This window comes from Capsicum annuum, chromosome 3, assembly GCF_002878395.1.
Source record: "Capsicum annuum cultivar UCD-10X-F1 chromosome 3, UCD10Xv1.1, whole genome shotgun sequence".
NCBI lineage: Eukaryota > Viridiplantae > Streptophyta > Magnoliopsida > Solanales > Solanaceae > Capsicum > Capsicum annuum.
The window spans coordinates 162,867,437-162,889,344 of NC_061113.1; the positions used below are offsets into that span (position 1 = coordinate 162,867,437).

The following is a 21,908-nucleotide window of genomic DNA, read 5'->3' on the forward strand; positions in this document are numbered from 1 at the left end:
GTGATGAAGAGGTGGACAACTATGAAAGTGAAGGTGAACCCGAACTATGTGAAGAAGAGGGAGAAGAAATAGTTTGTGTGGTCAAACGCCTTTTATGCTCAACCATGCAACCTGAAGAGACACAACGAAAGAGGATATTCGAAAGCAAATGCATTGTGAATGGAAAAGTATGCAAGTTGGTAATTGATAGTTGTAGTTGTGAGAATTTAGTTTATGAAAACATGGTTAAACACTTAAATCTTGAGACACATGATCACCCGAATCCATATACTATCGGATGGTTCAAGAAAGGAGTGAAAATCAGGATCACCAAGCAATGTTGGTTACCACTTTCTTTGGGTAAGTATTATTGATCAAACGTTTTATGTGATGTGGTTGATATGGATGCATGTCATGTTCTTCTTGGAAGACCCTAGCAATATGATGTGAGCATTACACATAAAGGAAGAGACAATTGGTATTCTTTCATTTGGAACAAACGAAAAATCATTATACTTCCAAACAAGACTATTAATAATGCCTCTGAAGTAGAGGAGAAGAGTATGTTAACCATCACTCAAAATCCAAAAGAATTTGCTCAAGACTTGAAGAAATCAAAATTATGTGCCGCATTAGTTGTCAAAGGAGATGAGCAACCAACAAAAGAAATTCCAGTGGAGATGATCCAAAGTCTGTTATCTGAATACCAAAGCATACTTGGAGAGCCTCAACATCTACCTCCTATGAGGGGTATTCAACATCAAATAGATTTTGTTCTTGGTGTTAGTCTTCCCAACCTGCCACACTATAGGATGAGCCCAAAAGAGCATGCAATTCTAAGGGAGAAAGTAGAAGAGTTATTGCGTAAGGGACACGTTAGAGAAAGCATAAGTCCATGCGCTGTACCAGCACTACTCACGCCAAAGAAAGATGGATCTTAGCGGATGTGCGTGGATAGTAGGCTATCAATAACATCACTACAAGGTACAAATTTCCTATCCCACGAATGGATGACATGCTTGACCAACTCAGTGGAGCATAGGTGTTTTCAAAGCTTGATCTAAGAATTGGATATCACCAAATACGAATTAGACCTGGTGATGAATGGAAGACTGCATTCAAGACAAAAGAGGGGTTGTATGAATGGCTAGTTATGCCATTTGGACTTTCTAATGCTCCTAGTACTTTCATACGCCTAATGAATCAGGTTCTTCGTCCATTCTTGTGACAGTTTGTAGTTGTCTATTTTGACGATATATTGATCTATAGCAAAAATATGGAGGAACATTTTGAACATGTCAAAAAGGTGATGGATGTATTGAAGGAGAATGAGCTCTATGTTAACTTGAAGAAGTGTGTATTCCTTGAAACAAAACTAGTTTTCTTAGGCTTTATTATCTCAAGTGAGGGGATTCAAGTTGATGAGTCTGAAATAGATGCAATAAAGGGATGGCCAACTCCAAAAACTATCTCTGAAGTGAGGAGCTTCCATGGTTTATCCACTTTCTATAGAAGATTTGTGAAGAACTTTAGTACTATCATGGCACTAATCACTGAATGTTTAAAGAAAGGGAAGTTCAAATGAGATGAAAAAGCTGAAGCTAGTTTCATAGAGATTAAGGAAAAGCTATCACAAGCTCCTGTATTAGTGTTATCAGATTTCAACAAGACCTTTGAGTTGGAATGTGATGTTAGTGGAATAGGCATTGGGGCTGTTTTATCACAAGAAATGAAACCTGTTGCTTTCTTCAGTGAGAAGCTAAGTGAAGCAAGACAAAAGTGAAGTACTTACCAGCAAGAGCTGTATTCTGTTTATAGAGCATTGAAGACATGAGAGGTCTATTTAATGCCTAAAGAATTCATTGTCTACACTGATCATCAATCCTTAAAACATTTTAGAAGTCAAAAAGCTTGTGGATCGCATGTTAGCAAGATGGGCAGTATACCTGCAGAGATTCAATTATCTTATTGTCCACAAGTCTGGAGTAACTAATCGAGTGGCAGATGCTTTAAGCTGACGTGCAAGTCTCATGGTTTCTTCTGAAGCTGTGAAGCTGAGTTACTAGGAGTAGACCAAATAAAGAACTATATGAAAATGATGAAGACTTCGGGCGAATCTGGGTGAAACAAACGAAAGGTTTACCATTAGAAGAGAATTTTGTGGTACAAGATGGATATCTCTTTAATGGAAACCGGTTATATATTCCTAGAGGTTCTCTACGAGACAAGTTGATTCTAGAGATGTATGCATGTAATCTTAGCGGCCATGTTGGGCATGATAAAACTATTGCTAATTTGGAAGCACGCTACTATTGGCCACAACTTAAGAGAGATGCCGGCAAATTTGTGCAAAGGTGTCCCGTTTGCCAAACATACAAAGGTCAGGTTCAAAACACCGGACTCTGTATGCCATTACCCGTTCCAAGTGCACCTTGGGAAGACCTATCAATGGATTTTGTACTTGGCTTGCCGAGGACATGATGCTGTTTACGTGATAGTAGACAGATTTTCTAAAATGACTCATTTTATCCCTTGCTGTAAGACAACGGATGCCCATCATGTAGCTAATTTTTTCTTCAGAGAAGTAGTCAGACTACATGGTGTTCCAAGACCAATTATTTCAAATCGAGATAACAAATTTCTTGCTGCATTTTGGCTTACTTTATGGAATTAATTCAACACAGAATTGAAGTTTTCAAGCGCTGCCCATCCACAAACAGATGGCCAAACAGAAGTGGTGAATAAATTTCTAGGAAATTTAATTCGATGCATCTATGGAGATAAGAAAGGACAATGGGATTTAGCTTTATCCCTTGCGGAGTTTGCCTACAATAATTCTAAACATAGGTCTACGGGTCGTAGCCCTTTCTCTATTGTGTACACTTGAGTTCCAAGACATATGGTTGATTTAGTAAAGCTACCAACAAGAGAGAATTTAAGATCAGCTATGACCTTTGGTGACAACTATTCAGAATTATTTAAAGAGGTTCAAGATGTATTAGAAGCATTAAACAATAAATACAAGCAGTTGACAGAAAAGAATAGGAGGCTAATGTCATTCCAAGTTGGTGACCAAGTAATGGTATACCTTAGAAAGGAGACATTGCCTACTGGTGTTCAGGGAAAATTAAGGCAAAAGAAATATGACCCATACACTATTCTAAAAAAGATCAACAACAATGCCTATGTGGTAGATTTGCCAAGTGAGATGAATATTTTAAATACTTTTAATGTGGCTGACCTATCACTCTATCATCCAGAGCAAACACTCTATGTAGAAAATTCGAGGTCGAGTTTCAAAGAAGTAGAGGAGAATGATGAGGAACATTAAAATTTTAAAACTAGTCGAGAACCTTCATGAATCAAAAATCAATTTTGCTACTTAGAGAAAGAGAAAGTCGATTTGAATTTTGCTACTAGTTGTCAAATTTATCTTTTACATAATTCTAGAATACTTAACTATTAAGAAAATGAGTTGTCAACTATGAGTTGTACAAAGGCTTTTGAAACCTATAAATAGAGCCAATAACCTCTAGCTATGTAATTTTAGTTCAATTCTTCTATTAATGGAACTTTGTGTTTTCTTTTAAGAACTTGGATTAGATCTTGTATTTTAAGGGCTTTGGATTAAGCTCTTGTTATTCGTGGATTCGAATTGTCTTTAAAGCGTTATCATACAACACGTTGAAGTTATTCCTTCAACAAATTATGTGGTTTACTTTATTTAGCACATTAGAGAGTTCCTCTAGACATTGTGCTACATGTGGGTGGCATGCTCCTCCTCACTCTTAGAATAAACTAAGATTTCGTCATTAAAATCTATGATGAACCGGTCTAGAAACTGACGGAACACCCTATTCATTAGGTCCATAAAAGCTGCAGGGGCATTAGTCAGTCCGAAGGACATAACTAAGAATTCATAATGGCCATATCGGGTTCGGAAAGCTGTTTTGGAAATGTTAGCCTCCCTAACCTTTAACTGATGATACACCGAACGAAGGTCTATTTTCGAAAAGCATTTGGCACCTTGGAGTTAATCAAATAAATCATCGATTCTGGGAGGAGGATACTTGTTTTTAACAAAAAAACAAGCAAACAAACAAAAAAGATACTTGTTTTTAACAGTGACCTTATTGAGCTGATGGTAGTCTATTTTCTTACGCACGAAGAGTACAGGTGCACCCTAGGGAGAAACATTAGGATGGATAAAGCCTTTGTCTAGATAATCTTTCAACTGTTCTTTCAATTCTTTTAACTCTGCAGGAGCCATTCTGTATGGCGGAATCGAGATAGGACGAGTGTCCGGCAACAAGTCAATACCAAAATCTATCTCCTTGTCAGGTGGTATCCTCGGGAGGTTATCAGGAAAAACTTTCGGGAATTTATTAACTATAGGGACAGACTGGAGGGAAGGACTTTCAGTATTAGAATCTTTGACCCGAATAAGATGATACAAACAACCCTTGGAAATAAGCTTACGGGCTCTGAGATAAAATATTAACTTCCCCCTAGGTGCTAAAGAATATCCCTCCCACTCTATCACTAGTGCATTCGGAAAGGAAAAAGTGACTTTTCAGGTTCTACAGTCTAGTGTGGCATAACACGAATGGAGCCAGTCCATTCCTAAAATAGCATCAAAGTCAACCATATCAAGCTCTATAAGGTCTGCCTTAGTATCACGATTACAGACAAACACCACACAATTTCTATACACCCTTCTAGCCACAATAGTCACCAACAAGAGTGGAAACAGAGAAAGGTTCACGAACAGTTTTAGGTCCGAAACCAAAACTCATTGTCACATAAGGGGTCACATAGGACAAGGTAGACCTGTGATCAAGTAACACATACACATCACGGGAGAAAATCTGTAACGTACCCGTGACCACATCTGGTGAAGCCTCTGCATCCTGGTGATTGGATAGAGCATACAACCGGTTGCGACCACCTCCGGCAGCTGTGGATAGAGCATACAACTGGTTGCGACCACCTCCGGCAGCTGAAGTGGTAACCTTGGGGGGTGGTGGTGCCGCGGAATTTGCTTCGAAATTAGCGCCTCCAACATTCTTTCTCGAGGGACAGTCCCTCTGAAGATGCCCATGCCGACCACACGCATTACACACTTTACCATCGAAAAAGCACCTCCCTGGATGATTCTTTCCACAATTGCTGCAGCGAGGGTGTGACCTGAATGACTGAGCCATACTCCCTTAGGACTGAGTACCCTGCACTCCCGCCCCATTGTTGGGATAAAAATTCTGGAATCGCCGATCAGCTGGAGGTCTAGGCACTGGGGCGCTAGCCGAAGACTGAGCATTACTCCAAAACTTTTTCTTCGACCATTTATTACCCTAATTGTCACCCTAATGCTGGCTGTTATTCTGATTTGTGGACCTAGCTCTCTAAGCTTGCCTTTCTTTTTACCTTACTTCAGCCGACTTTTCTTCTGCTCTTCTAACTACTGCGTGTGCACTGATAGCCTGGAGAAATCCATGTCCTTGTTCAGCATTGCTCCCTTGCATTCCAACACCATGTCATCTGAGAGACCAGACACAAACTTTCCCATCGAGCCCTCATGTTGCCCACTAACTCGGGTGCAATACGGGACAACTGAATGAACTTCAATACATACTCCTTAACACTCATCTTGCCCTGTTTCAGATTCACAAATTCTTCAGCCTTTGCCTCTCTCAGCTCTTGTGGAAAGAAATGGTTCAGAAAGGCTTCTACAAACTCACTCCACACAGACTGTTCAGTATCACCACCCTTCAAATCCTCCCACTGATTCTTTGTTATTCTTCCGATCTAGTCGGTACACCCTACAAATTTGAAATTCCATGGGCTATGTGGAACCCGCCCTTGACTCGGCGGCCAAGCCAAGTAACCACCAGGATTAGAGTGGTGATACCCCATGTGAGCACAGCGCAGGAAATCCTCCATGTGAGATGTCCTAAAAATATTCTTTCATGTAGGATCATATATCATAAGTCCCGCATCGGCAACTACGGTTTCCAATGATGAGCCCTTGCACTCATACGCCTTCTTCGAGTAACCTACTTGCTCTCTTAAGCCCAACTTTTAGTTCTTTAAAGAAATCGTGTTCATACTTTCAAAACATTTAACACTATCTTGTTAAGTGCATGGAATCGTTAGGTATCGTCATACCCTGACTTGCAAGTCAATCAAATCACATCACATCATATCTGCAGCCCTTTTCACTTATTATCATATTAATGATCACCCCTCGCTTTTAAACATCGAATGAGACAGAGTTGTGCAATAGACCTTTCATTCAAATTTTCATCAAACATTCTCCTCCCAATTGTAAAATCAATAGGTGGTCACCTCATTTTTTTGTAATTACTTAAAACTCATGAAAAGTGTTAATTTGACCAAGTAGACATTTACCATAGGAAAATACCCCCTCTACATGTAGTAAACCAAATTGTTCATGATCATCAGTAAAACATTCATCATTTAGTTTCCTTTCAAAGAATTCATACATTTACACAAACCACCTCACTTGAAATAAAAAATAACATCATAGGAGAGGGAGTTTAATCATTCATGCTCTCATTCACACTTTACAATACAATGAAATCATATATGGTTATAGTTCAATTTCTATTAAAAGTGGTTCAAGACAGTATTTATTTTCATCAAAACAATCCCATGATACTTACTTTTCGAAAACAATACCGAACACTTCATTGTAAAACATAATTGGGGATTTTTAATCTTGATAAAACAATTAAACTTATGCCCATGGTTTTTAGAGTAGTCCCACATACCTTAGATTACTTAGTTTGAAGAAAAAAACCCAAATCTTGATTAGTTTCTTGGAATTCTTGACTTAAGAGCTTGATTCTTGATCTTTGAGGTTCTAGGGTTTTCTTGAATTGAAAAGAAGAGAATAATGATGTACAATGCTCTTTAGGGGCTTAAATCTTGTGTTTTGGACGGTTTTTGGGTGAGATAAATGTCCTATAATTGCCCCCCAATTACATGGATTCAGAAGCTGGAAAATAAGGGGTGAAATGGAGCGTGCGTCGCATGCTCTGGAGCGCCAAAATGGAGCGTGCGTCGCATGCTCTATCGCACGCCCCCACAGGGGTGAAATGGAGCGTGCGTCGCATGCTTATCGCACGCAGCTACTGGTTCTGACGAAAATAATCATAACTTTTCGCTCGGGTATTGGATTTAGGTGAAATTGGTATCGTTGAAAAGCTGACTCAATTATCTACAATTTGGTGGGTATTTAGCTGCAAAATTCTACATGTATCAAAAGTTAATACACGTTCAAAGTAGATCCTTATAAAATTGAGTACAAGGATTTAGCCGAATCAAAGGTTCTTAGCTCAACTTTGCTCTAAGTGATTCCTATGAATACTTTTCACCTCGAAAGCACTTCAAACACGAGGATAACAATCATGACACTTATTATCACTTGGAAATCATTTCTATTAGAGTTTACACATGTAGGAACAGCAGTTCAATTTCTAGTTCGTAAGTGCGGGGTGTTACAAAAGATCCTTTTTGATCTCGAGAGTAACTAAGGAAGACACACTTGAGAGCATGAGGGGCTAATTTATCTTTCCTAGGGCTAAGTTATGAACAAAGCATGTGCTCTCAAAGACATAAAGTTGAGATGTGACTGTGGAAATAATATAGAATGGGTGGAAGATGATCACATTCTATTAATTATATAGTAAGATGCGAGGATTGCATTGCCTAAAAAATACAGTGGAACATGGGATTTAGTGAGAAGAGTTCGAGCAGTCTGAAGAAAATGCCTATTTTTCCTTTCTGCTATACTGCTATACCGTTTTGCTGAGGGGTGTACGAATAAGATGTTTGGTGAATAATTCCTTGATGAGTCGTAAACTCCTGAAACTGAGAGGATAAGTATTCTAAGGCATTATCACTACGAAAAATATGAATAGAATCACCAAATTGAATTTTGTATTTCAGCACAAAAACTTTTGAATATAGAAAATATCTCAGAACGATCTTTCATTAAGAAAACCCAAGTACATCTTGAAAAATCATCAATGAAACTAACAAAATAACGAAAACCTAAGGGTGAACTGACTCTACTAGGACCCCAAAATGAACTAACGAGAAAATAGACTCTGAATGACTCTCAATACTGTGTGAAAAAGTAGAACGGATGTGTTTCCCATGTTGACATGACTCACAATCTAATGTAGATAAACTAGACAAGCTAGGCTCCATCTTTTGTAGCTTGGATAAACTCGGATTTCCCAAACGTTTGTGAATTAGGTCTGGAGGGTCTGTAACGGAGCATGTTGTAAAGAAATTTGAAGATGTAAGATGGTAAAGGCCTTGTGATTCATGTCCTGTGCCAATCGTCTCTCTCGTACTGTGGTCCTGCATTAGAAAATAATCATCAAAAAAAGTTATGCTACAATGAAGGACACGTTTCAAACGACTAACAGATGCAAGATTAAAAGGACAACCAGGGACAGAAAGAAGGAGTCTAGACTGTCAAAAGATAGGGGTTTGGCTTGTCCAACTCCTTTTGATTTTGTTCGGATCCCATTGGCTTAAGTAATAGCAGGAAGAGATTGTGAATAAACAATATCAGACAGAAGTGATATGTTACCGGAAATATGATCAAAAGAACCCGAGTCCACGACCTATGATCTAAGAGTACTAGACTGTGAAACATAAGCAAAAGGATTACCAGCAACAGAATTTGTCACAGGACCATGAGCTTTTCGATCCTCTTAGTGGTGTTGTATTTGGCACACAACCCACAAAACAACTAATGACACAAATCAGTCACAGGAAATTGACGCACGACTTTTTATTTTCTTTCTAAAGTTGCTCACCAATGCTCTGATACAATGTGAGAAATAATGAAGAAAAATATTAGTGAAGTATGTTTACATAATTATATCGAGACCCTATTTATAGACACTATAGTACAATCCTTTTCCAAGTAGGATTTTTATATACTATTCCTATTTCTACTCATATTCTAACATTCTTAATCTCAAGCCATACAAAACAACAAAGGCTATGTGGGATTACTTACAAAAGGTTTACAATCAAGATCATAGCACAAGGCGCTTTCAGCTAGAGCATGAAATTGCTAATTACTCGCAAGAACGTCTATCTGTTCAAGATTATTACTGATATTAATATTATGCTGAACTACCTGCTGAATTTGTCTCTGTAATTCAAGAACTTTATGAGCAAAGCAAGAGACCAATTTTGGATGAAATTGCGATTTGAATTCGAGAATGTTCTCTCTAACTTGAGGAATCGAGACCCGTCTCCCTCTTTGGATACCTGTTTTAGGGAATTACTTCGTGAAGAGCAGCGTCTTTTCACACAAAATGCTTTCAAACAAGAAAACATTCAGACTATTGCATTTGCTACTCAAGGAAAAGGAAAAAGTAGTAATATAAGCAGAATTGCAATATGGCCATATTGCGAGCAATTGTGGTAAGAAGTTTTGTAATTATTGTAAACAACACGGGCATATAATCAAGGATTGTTCCACACGTCCTCAAAATCGTAGGATTAATGCCTTCCAAGTGGTTCCACTTCTGATAACAGATAATCAACAAGAACTAACAACCAATTTGCTACTCCGACAGCTGGACAAGTTCTTACTCTTGCAATGGAACAACAAATGATTGTGTCAGCCTTTTCAGCCACGGCTACAAGGTAACGATATTACATTTAACGATATTACATCTAATTTGATTCTAAGTTGGGGCTACAACTTCATATGACCAACTCAATTAGTGAGCTAAAAAATATTTGTAAGTATCACGATCTCTCACAAATTCAGGTTGCCAATAGTAGTAATTTACCAATTACCAAAGTTGGGGATAATACTCAAACTTTCAAGAATGTTTTTGTATCACCAAAGCTCTTTACTAGTCTTATTTCAGTTGGTCAATTAGTAGATGACAATTGTGATGTGAAATTTTCTCGTTCTAGTTGCCTTGTGCAGGACCTGGTGTCGGGGACGATAATCGCGAAGAGGCCTAAAGCTGAAAAATTATTACCTATACACTTTTCCATTCCTCGTGTTCTATCTTTTACTTGTACTCATACGACTAGTAAGACATGTTTAGCATAAGCGTCTAGGACATCCTAATTCTATTGTGTTGTGTCATTTATCAAATTTTGGTCTATTAGAAAATAAAAAATCAATTTTCAATTGCTTTCTTTGATTGTTCTACTTGTAAATTATGCAAAAGTAAAACTCTTCCTTTTCCTAATTTTGGTAGTCGTGCTATGAAGTGTTTTGATATAATTCATAGTGATGTTTGGGGCAGTTCACCAATTGTTTCATATGCTCATTTCAAGTACTTTGTGACATTCATAGATGATTATAGTCAGTTTACATGGGTGTATTTTCTTTGATCCAAATCTTAAGTGTTTTCCATGTTCAAGAAATTTTTGGCTTACATTGAGAATCAATTTTCCACATGTATCAAAATATTAAGATTTGATTTTGGTGGAGAATAGATGTCTCATGAATTCAATAATTTCTTACTTGAGAAAGGAATCATCTCACAACGCTGTTTGCCATATACACCACAACAAAATGGGGTTGTCGAGCTTAAAAACCGTCATCTTTAAGATGTCACTCGTACTTTATTGATTGAGTCATCTGTACCATCTAAATACTGGGTGGAAGCTTTGTCTATTGTTGTTTATTTGATTAGTAAACTTCCATCTAAAGTGTTAAATCTTGAGTATCCATATTATTGTCTTTATCACAAATATCCTAACTACCATAGTTTTCATACATTTGGTTGTGTTTGTTTTGTGCACCTACCTCCTTCTCTATGCAATAAACTTTCTGTTTAGTTTGCTAAATGTGCTTTTATGGGTTATAGTACTTTGCAGAAAAGTTTTATTTGTTATGATCCAAGTTCTAACAAATTTCATGTTTCTAGAAATGCTGTGTTCTTTGAAAATCAGTCTTCCTTTCCTACCCATGTTGAGTCATCTTCTGTTTCTCCTTTTCTTCTTACTTTTGAGGATTTGTCATTTTCTTCTAAGCGGTTTAAACCTATATTTGTGTATGAATGACATCGGCCAACTTTACCCCATTCCGAAATAGATCCACCACCTGAGACTATTCCACAACCAGAATTTGAGATTTCTTCAAGGTCTGCTCCTCTTAAACCCCCCCCCCCCCCCTTCGGCGATCTACCGAAGTGTTGTACTCCTAAGCAAAATAGTTTTTCTTTTACTTTATCAACCATATCTATTCCAATAGGTTACTCATAAGCCTCTAAGCTTGAATGTTGGCAGAAAGCAATGAAAGAGGAACTTTTGGCTCTTAAAGAAAATAACACATGGGACATTGTTCCTTGTCCTTCAAATGTCTGTCCAATTGGTTGTAAATGGGTTTATTCAATTATAGTTCATTTTGATGGAACTCTTGATCGGTATAAGGCTTAACTAGTGGTTCTTGGCAACAAACAAGAGTATGGTGTAGACTGTGAGGAGACTTTTGCACCGGTAGCAAAAATGACTACTGTGTGCACTATTATTGCCATTGTTGCGTCACAAAATTGGCTTCTCCATCAAATGGATGTCAAAAATGCTTTTCTTCATGGTGATCTCAAAGAAGATATTTATATGGAACTCCTACTCGGTTTGTTCTCATCACCTACATCACTCGGTTTGTTCTCATCACCTACATCAGATGTATGCAAGTTGAAGCAGTCTTTATATGGATTATAACAAGCTCCCAGAGCTTGGTTTGACAAGTTTCGGTCTACTTTGCTTTAATTCTCTTTTGAGCAGAGGAAATATGACTCATCTTTGTTTCTTCGACAAATATCTGCAGATTGTGTTCTTCTTTTAGTTTGTGTAGATGATATTATTACTACGGGAACTGACTTTTCACTAATCACTGGCCTCCAACAGCAGCTTAATGATTTTTTTCGTATGAAAGATCTTGGTACTCTTACATACTTTTTAGGGTTGGAAGTTCGTTATGATTCTTTAGGTGTGTTCTTGAACCAACAAAAATATACTCAAGATTTGATTACTTTGGTTGGTCTTTAAGTATCTTCCTTTGTAAATACTTCATTGGAATTGAATGTAAAGTATCATTGTGCGGAAAGAGATCTTCTTCCTGAACCAACTTTGTATCGGCAATTAGTTGGGAGCCTACATTATCTTACTTTTACTCGGCATGATATTGATTTGTAATTCAACAAGTGATTCAATTTATGTAGGCTCCCCGTCATCTAAATTTTTTATGGCTGTCCGTCGCATTATTCGATATTTCTTGAGAACATCTACTCGTGGATTATTCTTTCCTAGTGGTTCTCCAATTCAACTAATGCATTTAGACCCATTTAGACCTATTTTGGCGATGAAAATAATAATTTGTTAGTTGGAGTTGGTGTTATGTTTGGCCATTAATATAAATTGTGTTGTTTTTGAAATTTTGTGAGAGAAATAGGAGTGAGAAAAGTGAAAACACGTAAAACTTGTTTTCACTTTTCCAAAATAATTTTCACTAAAGTGAAATAATTTTTATAGCTAAACACCACTATTTTCACTTTTTTTTCGCTAAAGTGGAATAATTTTCCGAAAAACAGTGAAAATTTCCATGGCCAAACGCCTACTTAGTGATTTTGATTGGGTTGAATGTCCTGACACCCGTCGCTCCATCACGGGTTGGTGCATGTTTCTCGGAGATTCCTTGATATCTTGGAAGAGCAAGAAGCAAGACCTTGTTTTAAAATCTACAACCGAATTTGAATATCGAGCAATGTCTACTGCTTGCTCCGAAATTGTTTGGCTTCGTGGTTTACTTGCAGAAATTAGATTTCCTCAATCTAATCCCGCTCCTCTCCACGCTGACAACACAAGTGCTATTCAGATTGCTACCAACCCATTTTTTCATGAAAGGACCAAACACATTGAAGTGGATTGTCATTATATCAGAGGATGTAGATAAGTCATTACTTTTCGACATGTATCCAATGATCTATCTTCAAATGGCCGATGCTTTTACAAAATCCATGACTCGGCAACGCCATCAGTTTCTAGTGGGCAAAGTGATGCTTCTTGATTCACCGACATCTATTTGAGGAGGGATGTTAGGATAATAGACAGATCATATCTTTCCAGCTATCTGGACAGATTTCAGTGAACAGATTTCAAGTTATAAATATGTAATCTTTGTAAATATTTGTGTAAATAGATTTTAATACTTAGATATAGGAGATATTCGTAGAGATGTAACAACAAGGAATGACAGATATTAGGGGATACGTGGAAGATATTAGAGGATTCATGGCAGATCTTTAGGGATGTACAAGGAGAAGTATTTCTATTAATGACTGAACTCTCTAACTTGAGAGATAATTCAATAAAATTGACAATATGAAGTTCTCCGTCCTAATTAATGGAGCACCTGAAGGTTTCTTCGAAGCTCAAAGAGGGATCAGACAAGGAGATCCTCTGTCTCCTTTCCTCTTTATCCTTGCCACGGAAGGTCTGAATAACATGATTAAGACAACCAAAACTAATGGGTGGATCACAGGTTTTGAGATGTCTAGTAATAATGAGTGAAGTTTGGAGGTGACGCATCCCCAGTATGCAGATGATACACTGATTTTCTGTGGTGCAGATGAAGATCTATTAAAATGCCGGAGGGTCATTTTAGTGATTTTTGAAGGTGTTTCTAGTCTGCACATAAATTGGGGAAAGAGCCACTTATATTCCATAAATACAGTTCCTAATATGGGGTTATTGGCATCTGTACTAGGAAGTGAAGTGGGAACTTTACCTTCTGTCTACTTAGGTATGACACTGGGAGCAAATTCAAAATCCAAGAATATTTGGAACGTAGTTTTGGAAAAATGTGAGAAGAAGTTGATCAGATGGAAAGCTCTGTATTTATCAATGGGGCGTGGACTTACCTTGATCAATGTTGTCTTGGATTCTCTTCCTACTTATATGTTGACTTTGTTTCCACTTCCTGCAGGAGTAGTACAAAGATTGGACAAGCTCAGAAGGGATTTCTTTTGACAAGGCAACAAAAAGAAAAGGGGTACCACCTGGTAAAATGGAAAGTTATGATCTCTGAGAAGAAGCAAAGTGGCATTGGTATCAAAAAACTGAAGATTCAAAGCAAGGCACTAAAGCTGAAGTGGTTGTGGAGATATGCACATGATTCACAATCGCTATGGAGTAAGGTGATCAAAATGAAATACGGAGCAATGGATCCTTGGGTCACCAATGAAACAAACAAACCTTATGGTGTTACAGTTTGGAGATCAATCAGGAACCGGTGGCCCATTCTTAAAGACCGCAATGTCATAACAGTTCACAATGGCAACAGGAAGGATTCTGGAATGATAGATGGCTTAATCATAGAAGTCCGTCAGAAACTTTCCCAGATATGTATGATTTGGCACTTCATAAAGGCAGGACAGTGGCTGAAATGTGGTCTCCTCAAGGATGGGACCTTGTTCTCAGAAGAAATCTGAACGATTGGGAAGTACACAGATTAATCGAGCTTTACAAAGTGCTGGAAACTTTTCAAGGATTGAAGGAATGAGCAGATAGTTTATGGTGGACTGGTCACAGTAAAGGGGCTTACAAGGTGAGCTCAGGATATAAGATTATGAGTGGGGACATGTCACAATTTACAAACTGGCCTTGGAAGCAAATCTCGAAAGCCAAAATACCTTTAAAGGCGGCCTGCTTCACTTGGCTAGTAGCAAAGGAGGTGGTCTTGACATATGAGAACCTGAGGAAGAGACATCATCCTAGTGACACACTGCTGCTTATGTGGGGAAGCAGCTGAGACAGTTAGACATCTATTTCTACATTGCAGAATTACTGATCAACTTTGGAAGATTTTCATCAATCTCAAGAGGCATCTAATGGACAATTCCTAGTAAGATTGTTGACACTCTTTCCAGTTGGGAGAAGCTGGCAGAGGTTCAAAAAACAGGAACTACTGGAGGACTATTCCCGCATGCATTTGGTGGATCATATGGAGGGAAAGAAGCTCTAGGAGTTTTAAGGATAGAATTAGCTCCTTACAAAAGATTAAAACAGATTGTATAGTGTTACTTTGTTTTTGTTGTACAAAAAGTTCCCCTATAGATGCAGAAGCAATCCTAGAAGTTTAAGATTCATGCTAGGTTTGCTATCTTGTTACTTTAGTTGTAATACTTTTTGTAAAGGGGTTTTCATTTCTAAGTACTGGTTTATAATACTAACTTGTCACCTGCTCAAAAAAAAGAGTAGATAAACTAGGCACCATCTTTTGTAGCTTAAATGAACTTAGATGCCCCAAAGCTTTGAAAGAATCTGTGCTCCTGTTAAAAAGTTATATGGTTCTCTTTTCCTTTTCGAGATGGACTGAGGTTGGGAAATATGACCTATTCTCTTTTGGAATCAGAATACACCAATAAATATTTAATTGTATTGATCTAGACAAATTTCTCTCTCTATCAATTAGTACTAGTTGAAATAAAATAAGAAAATAAATTGCATAATGAGTAAATAAAACAGAAACAAAAAAGTTTCCCTGCTGGGAATGAAATTGTGCTCAACGTCTCTTTATACCAACTTTTACTCATTAATTGCTATACCTCAGTCCAAGAGAAGGACTAAAAAAACTTTATCCAAAGAAAAGGGCAACTGCTAGACAAGATATTAAATTAAAACTGGCCTATTGACCAACCTAGGCCTCTTTCTACTCTTCTCAACAGAAAGCAATCTTTAATTTACTAGCACACATCCAATGTCCAAATAATTTTGCTGGAATAAGCACAAGCGCGACAAGAGAACTCCCTGCCTTTGCACTACCTTCCTCTTGAGCTTGATTTTTGACTCAAAATCTTGAGTAATAAATAACTAAATGCTGCTAGAGTAGATCAAAACTCTTTCTTTGTCCACATCACTAGCTGTTATGAGAAATGCAAATTATATTCGAGATACTTCGTAACAACCACCTATTGACTTGTAATGCATATGTGAAACAGTTGCAAGTTGGAGACATATTGATAGGGCTTGGACTTGGGAGGAACCGTTCAGAATTATTTGGAAACTCGTCATGTGTCTCGCTTGTTCTTCACTATTTATTAAGGGAACTTCCTATAGGAATAATTTGTTCTAACGCCTTGGACATTCTTCATCTCATTGAGTGTAGCAACGATTATTCCTTTGATCAGGTATTTTATGAGATTCATGTGTTGCTGCTTCTTGAAGCTTTTAGTTTCTCTTTATGCCTAAAATGATTGCTTTTCAATACACAGTGTTTGAATTATAAGTTACTTGGACTCAGACTATGCGAAAACATATCTCATGTGAATGAAGTCAATCTCGTGATGAAGAAGGTTATCCAGGTATTTCAGTGTCTCTCTTCAAGACTTTGTTTGGTACTATGTTTCTTTGAGGGTTGGGGTGGGACCATCTTTTTCTGCCCCTTTGTTCTTAAATAATTTATCTTTGTGAGGACTAAGATAAACAATGATATGAATGAGGTGTGACGACTAATGTTTCTTCCCCTAAATCCTTTTATGGTCACACTTTACAATTTGCATAGCTGTAATCATCACTGGTGGGATAGTGCCTCCACACTACATCTAAGCATACTTATTTAAACTTAGCAATATTTTGCACTCCCCATCTAGTAGGTGTACACAAGTCTTAGGCACCAAGCTTGTTATATGTAAGGACTTGCAAGGTACTAGTTTTACTTCCACAACTGCAACTTGAGTAATTTGAATTTATGAACTAAGCGGAATGTCTTACGACAGTATCTTTTATCTGATTAACTGAAAGTTAATTTCTATGTACTTGTTCCTCTAATGAAATAATATTTTTGTATATAATATGTTGCATAGTCTGATTATCACGCACAAGTTCCAATTTACCAATATACAACAACAACAACATACCAGTGGGTAAGATGTATGCAAACCGTACCCCTACCGTTTGTGGGGGTAGAGAGGCTTTTTCTGATATTTTGCTTTATATATAATTTGTCTCAAGATCCTTGCGAAGAAACACATTCTTGTCAGTTTGATGAAGAAATCGATGATGAACATTAACAAAAAGAGATGGATCTAAGCTTTATATTAGCTATAAGAGAGAATGTTTCTTTCCAGATACCTCCAAATATCTGTGAGTATCGTGTTTGGCAACAAAACATGCTTTAATTTGATCAAGATTTACCTGGAAGTAGAGGAATAACTCTTTACTATCTTAGGGGAGTAAAGCAAGCATCTCCTCGTTGTAGCATATCACAAAAGAAAGAGATCTGGATGCAGACTAGAACAGAGGTAAAACCTGGAAGACATGGAAAATATAATAGGTTATGACGAACATGATATGTCATGAAGGCATAAACGAGATGAGAATTACAAGTGAATCAAATATCTTCCCAAACAACCAACCATGGACTATGTGCAGGAGACCAGTCTGTAGCAGGTTACAGGTGTGAATAATCTGAATCTGACATGATGCTGGTAATGATGATAAGTTAGGAGCGGTGGCACTGTTGGAGGAGACAAAGAAGTACTGGTAGAATCTCAAATGATGGTGTGGATGAAATCACATATATATCACCCCTGGGTTTTGTTGGTTCAATAGCAAATGTTGTACATCACAAGATGCATGGTAGGCATCTGCCAGAAATTCGAATCGTCTTGGTGAAGAAGGTTTGATACTTAAATAGAGTTCCAGTAGTTGGACGCAACAACAACAACAACAACAAGCCCAGTGTATTCCCACACTGTGGGGTCTGGGGAGAGTAAAATGTACGCAGTCCATACTGCGACCCCCGACGAAGTAGAGAGACTGTTTCTGATAGACCCCCGGCTCAAGATTAAAAAAAAAGTAGTTGGAGACAACAAATATTTTATTCAAGATGATCAAAAGGAAGTACAAAATAAGGTGGAGTTTCAAAGTAGATGAGACTGATTGTCATAAAGTATTGAAGGAAGTCGAGTGAGTAGAAACAATATCTCCCCTAGGGATTAGGCAATGAACAAAACAAGTAAGATAGGGGCAACAGGAATAAAATGTGAATGTAGTGTAAAATATTATTTGGATAGTGTTATTAATGAAATAATTTTGTGAAAACAGTGTCAACCAAATGCAGTGAAACATGTGATTATTTGATTATCACGAGGGCGATTCTATGATGTCAGCCACAATGATGTCTACTCTTCTTCTAATTACTGTTGTTGGGGTATACATGTCCACCGATGGAAAAATCATTGTAAAACGCGTAAAATGCTAATGTTGAAAAAGCAATATCTTTGTATTATGCCGCTGTAGAATGTGCATGGTGCCTCAAAGTAATTCTGTATTTTAGCCTAGAATTTCTACAGCATAGCAGGTTGGACTGCCACTCTATAGAACTTACCTTTAAACTTAGGAGACACCTTCTTTCGCACAAGACTCCCGAAGTGAGCTGCTACTTCAACCACGCTGCACCAATACGGTGCGTAACATCCTTGCCAATCTCTCCATTCCCTTGGATCATAGCCCCAAGTATTTCGTCTAGTCTTGCTCAACCTAAACCTTTTCGACTCTAGGTTTGTTGCCACAATTTATCATTAACTCCTCCCCAAGTCTCGTCAATTAGCACAATATTGTCAGCAAATAACATACACAAGGCACCTCTCCTTAGTACGCCGCGTCAAAACATCCATCACCAAGGCAAATAAGAACGGGCTAACATTTCTAAAATTTGAAAAATAACTTAAAAAAATCTTTTCTTAAGAAAATTCAAGTACATTTTGAATAATCATTGGTGGAATTGTTAAAGCGACGGAAATTCCTAAGTGAAACTGATGCGGCTGGGACTCCTAACATCTGAATATTCCAAGTATAAAAGTTGATCTTGCCCTATTATCAGGATGACAAGTCCACTAGCAAAAGACAAACATATATGTCCACTAAGTTGGCACTACACAAATTTTAGATAGGAAAGTAAGACAAACCATAAATTACTTTCTGATGGTTAGATAATTTGGAATGTCTCAAATTTTTAGTGGTCACAATTACCAGGACTTGTCAGACCCTAGACTGGTAGATTCAAATGCAATTGGCTACCCCAAGAAGCGAAAAGTTGGTCAAAAGATGGTTGAGGTATCGAAAAGGCAAGCTCCGTCACTTGAACGTAATATGAGTTCCAAAAAAATGAGTTTCAGACTAGTTTTTCTATGATTGAAGTTGCTTGAGAACCTTGACAGGTGGATTATGAGGTTTGCTAAACTCCTAAGGGCCAAAGAAGCTCATGGAATATGGGAAATTTATTGAAAATCCCTGGTTCATTGGTGTGAGGAACGAAAAGCTTGCTGTTTTTGTTCGGTGTGTGAGAGCTTGTCAACCTTCTGATTCGGGTGCAACTTCTTGTGTTGTGCTTGTCATGAACACTAATGCTTGTGGTGGTGTTTGTTTATGCACACATTCTCAGAAAACAAACTTCCTTGGATAGTATTCGGATATTGCATGATGACGATATTTTCTTCTCCCGGCATCGCTGGTCATCGCACGAGTAATTTGTCACGAAAGCTTACTGTGTGAGAAACAAGATTACTGTGAATGTAGCTGAAATGAAGATCATGGGACAAAAAAGGTTCAAATTTTAAATTCCTAACAAAGGCTAAAAGAGTAGAAGAATTCTTCTCATCTAAATTTGGTGGCAGTGTTACTTGATATTTGTACTCAGTGAAGTAGTCAAAGTGCACGCAAGTTGGATCAGGGACCATCAATATTCTAAACTTTTTAAAAGAAAATGATAAACAAGGGGCATAGAGTGAGTGAAGGACCGTAGTCACACTTACATATGCAGAGACATATAGTTCTCCCCTGCCCCCCAACACACACGCACAAAAAAAAAAAAAGGAAAGAAAGAGCACACTTGATTCTGTTTTTATTTTGTTATCTGGGTTCATCTTCTTTCATGTTAATCTCAAAAGATTCCCTATGCTTTTGCATCCCTGGTTCTCCACTATTATGGCTTTTAACCTACTTTTTATTAACTTACAATTTCAGGTTGTTTCTCGGTTTAATAGCCTTGATGAATACCTCAATATTGTAGACACTCATATCGATATCTTCCTCCAGAAAGACATGGTAAGTTGATAGAATTTTATTGATCGGTTTATGTATATCTAAAGGTGTTCCATGGATCTTTTATTCTTGTGCAGATATGCTACTAAGTAAGATGTCATCTGCTATTGACCATGCTTCCTGTAGTCTCTGTCTGGTCATCGAAGCATATGTTGGTTCAAAATAAACATGTGATAGTCCTTTTGCATCTTCAACAATTGTTATTAGTTTCAGTTATTTGTACTGTACATTCCATAGTTACAACATAATTCCATTTATCTTTGTATAAGTCAGTTTGGTTAACGTAATGAACTTTTAGGTTTCAGAAATTCCAAGAAACATTTTAAGGGATTGTGCTTGTCTTTAGATGGTCACTAATCCTACAAGTGGTAAAGTTTGTTCTAGCTTCTTGATTCTTGTGAGAGTAGCACGTGACATCCAACCCTCCTAAGCCTGGCAACGGACCGGAACGGATTTACCGGAACCGGAACTGGTACCGGACAAATATTCCGGTGTAGTTTGCCGGAACCGGTACCACCGGAAAAAAAGGTCCTTCCACCCTGGTCCGGTTGTCACTGGTGCGGTACCGGGTCGGACCGGTACGGAAACTGGTATTCCGGCGTTTTTGTATTTTTTTTAATTTTTTTAAAATTGTTTAAAAACAGCTTAAGGACATTGCCTCTTTTGAGGATTTCCCTTTAATGTAATGTAACGTTATTTTAATAATTTTAATTATTTTAACTTTAACTTTAATTTTAACTTTAATAATTTAACTCATAACAATAACTTTAACTTTAACTTTAATAATTTAACTCATAACATTAACTTTAAATTTAATGTTTTTTTTCCATAACTTTAAAATTATAAATGTAAACTATAATTTCATCAAACAAAACAAATTTTAAAATAAAATTAAGGCGAATAGCCTTTATATTTATTCAAATTTAGTACATTGTACATTTATTACAAATATTAAAAGAGAATCTAATCTACGCAGCCACCTTCTAGGAAGGGTTTTGTTTGAATTAGATCTCTACTTGTGGAATCTTATTAATATCTAAACATCCATAATATTCTAGACTTAAGTTATCTATTTCTATATTTTCCGGAATTGGTCTTTTTCCTTGTTCTTCCATTCTTCTATTCTATCATCACTATTCTCCTCAAATATTTCATCTATTTCGTCTTCAATTTGGGGCGGTAATTTTGGGAGCCCAAAATTTCTTCGTTCGGTATTGGTTCAATCTCTAAATAATACCGAAATCTCCAAACTATCTTTCACCAATGAATATCGATGATCTCCAATCATAAATCTTCCTGCGCTAAAAGCTTGCTCCGAAGCAACTGAAGAAGCTTGACTTGCTAGCAAATCTCGAACCACCCTTGAAAGTTTTGGAAATTGTCTGATACGGGTCTTCTACCATACTAAAAGTTGTGGTTGTCCATTTGCATCTCTAATACATTCCCGATCCTGAGAAATATACGAATCAAAATCATTACTGCTACAAAATTGAAGACCAAGTTCTTCACCCATCTCGTCATCTAAATCATCATATCTATGTCTAGAAGTAGGAGGTTCGACCGACGCAATATTTTGTTCCATAACTTGATACATGTTATATAAACTCCTGGCTTTAGGTACTATGCTAGCACAAGAAGTTTCAATTGATGGCTTTTCATGAGGTTTAATTTCTAAATTGGCGTAAATTTTTTGAACCATCATCATTACACCATGTTCTTTGTAAAATGGGTTAAATAAAGTAGCTTTCAAATAAATTTGTGGAATAGGAAAAAAATATTTTTTAAATTTTGCAACCATAGTTTCA

The 21,908-nt window shown here is 37.3% G+C and overlaps 1 protein-coding gene across 3 annotated transcripts in view; it reads left to right on the forward strand.

Annotated features, from left to right (window-relative positions):
* LOC107853073 (VPS35 endosomal protein-sorting factor-like) overlaps positions 1-21,908 on the forward strand; it is a 95,963-nt gene that overhangs the window by 48,252 nt on the left and 25,803 nt on the right. For all 3 annotated transcript variants that reach the window (XR_007053099.1, XM_047408423.1, XM_016698089.2), the window contains 3 exons: positions 15,999-16,187; positions 16,272-16,361; positions 20,026-20,106. Coding sequence is in view for 2 of the 3 variants with exons in the window: in XM_047408423.1 (XP_047264379.1) it covers positions 15,999-16,187; positions 16,272-16,361; positions 20,026-20,106 (360 nt within the window). In the remaining variant the exon portion in view is untranslated. The remainder of the gene's footprint in view (positions 1-15,998; positions 16,188-16,271; positions 16,362-20,025; positions 20,107-21,908) is intronic.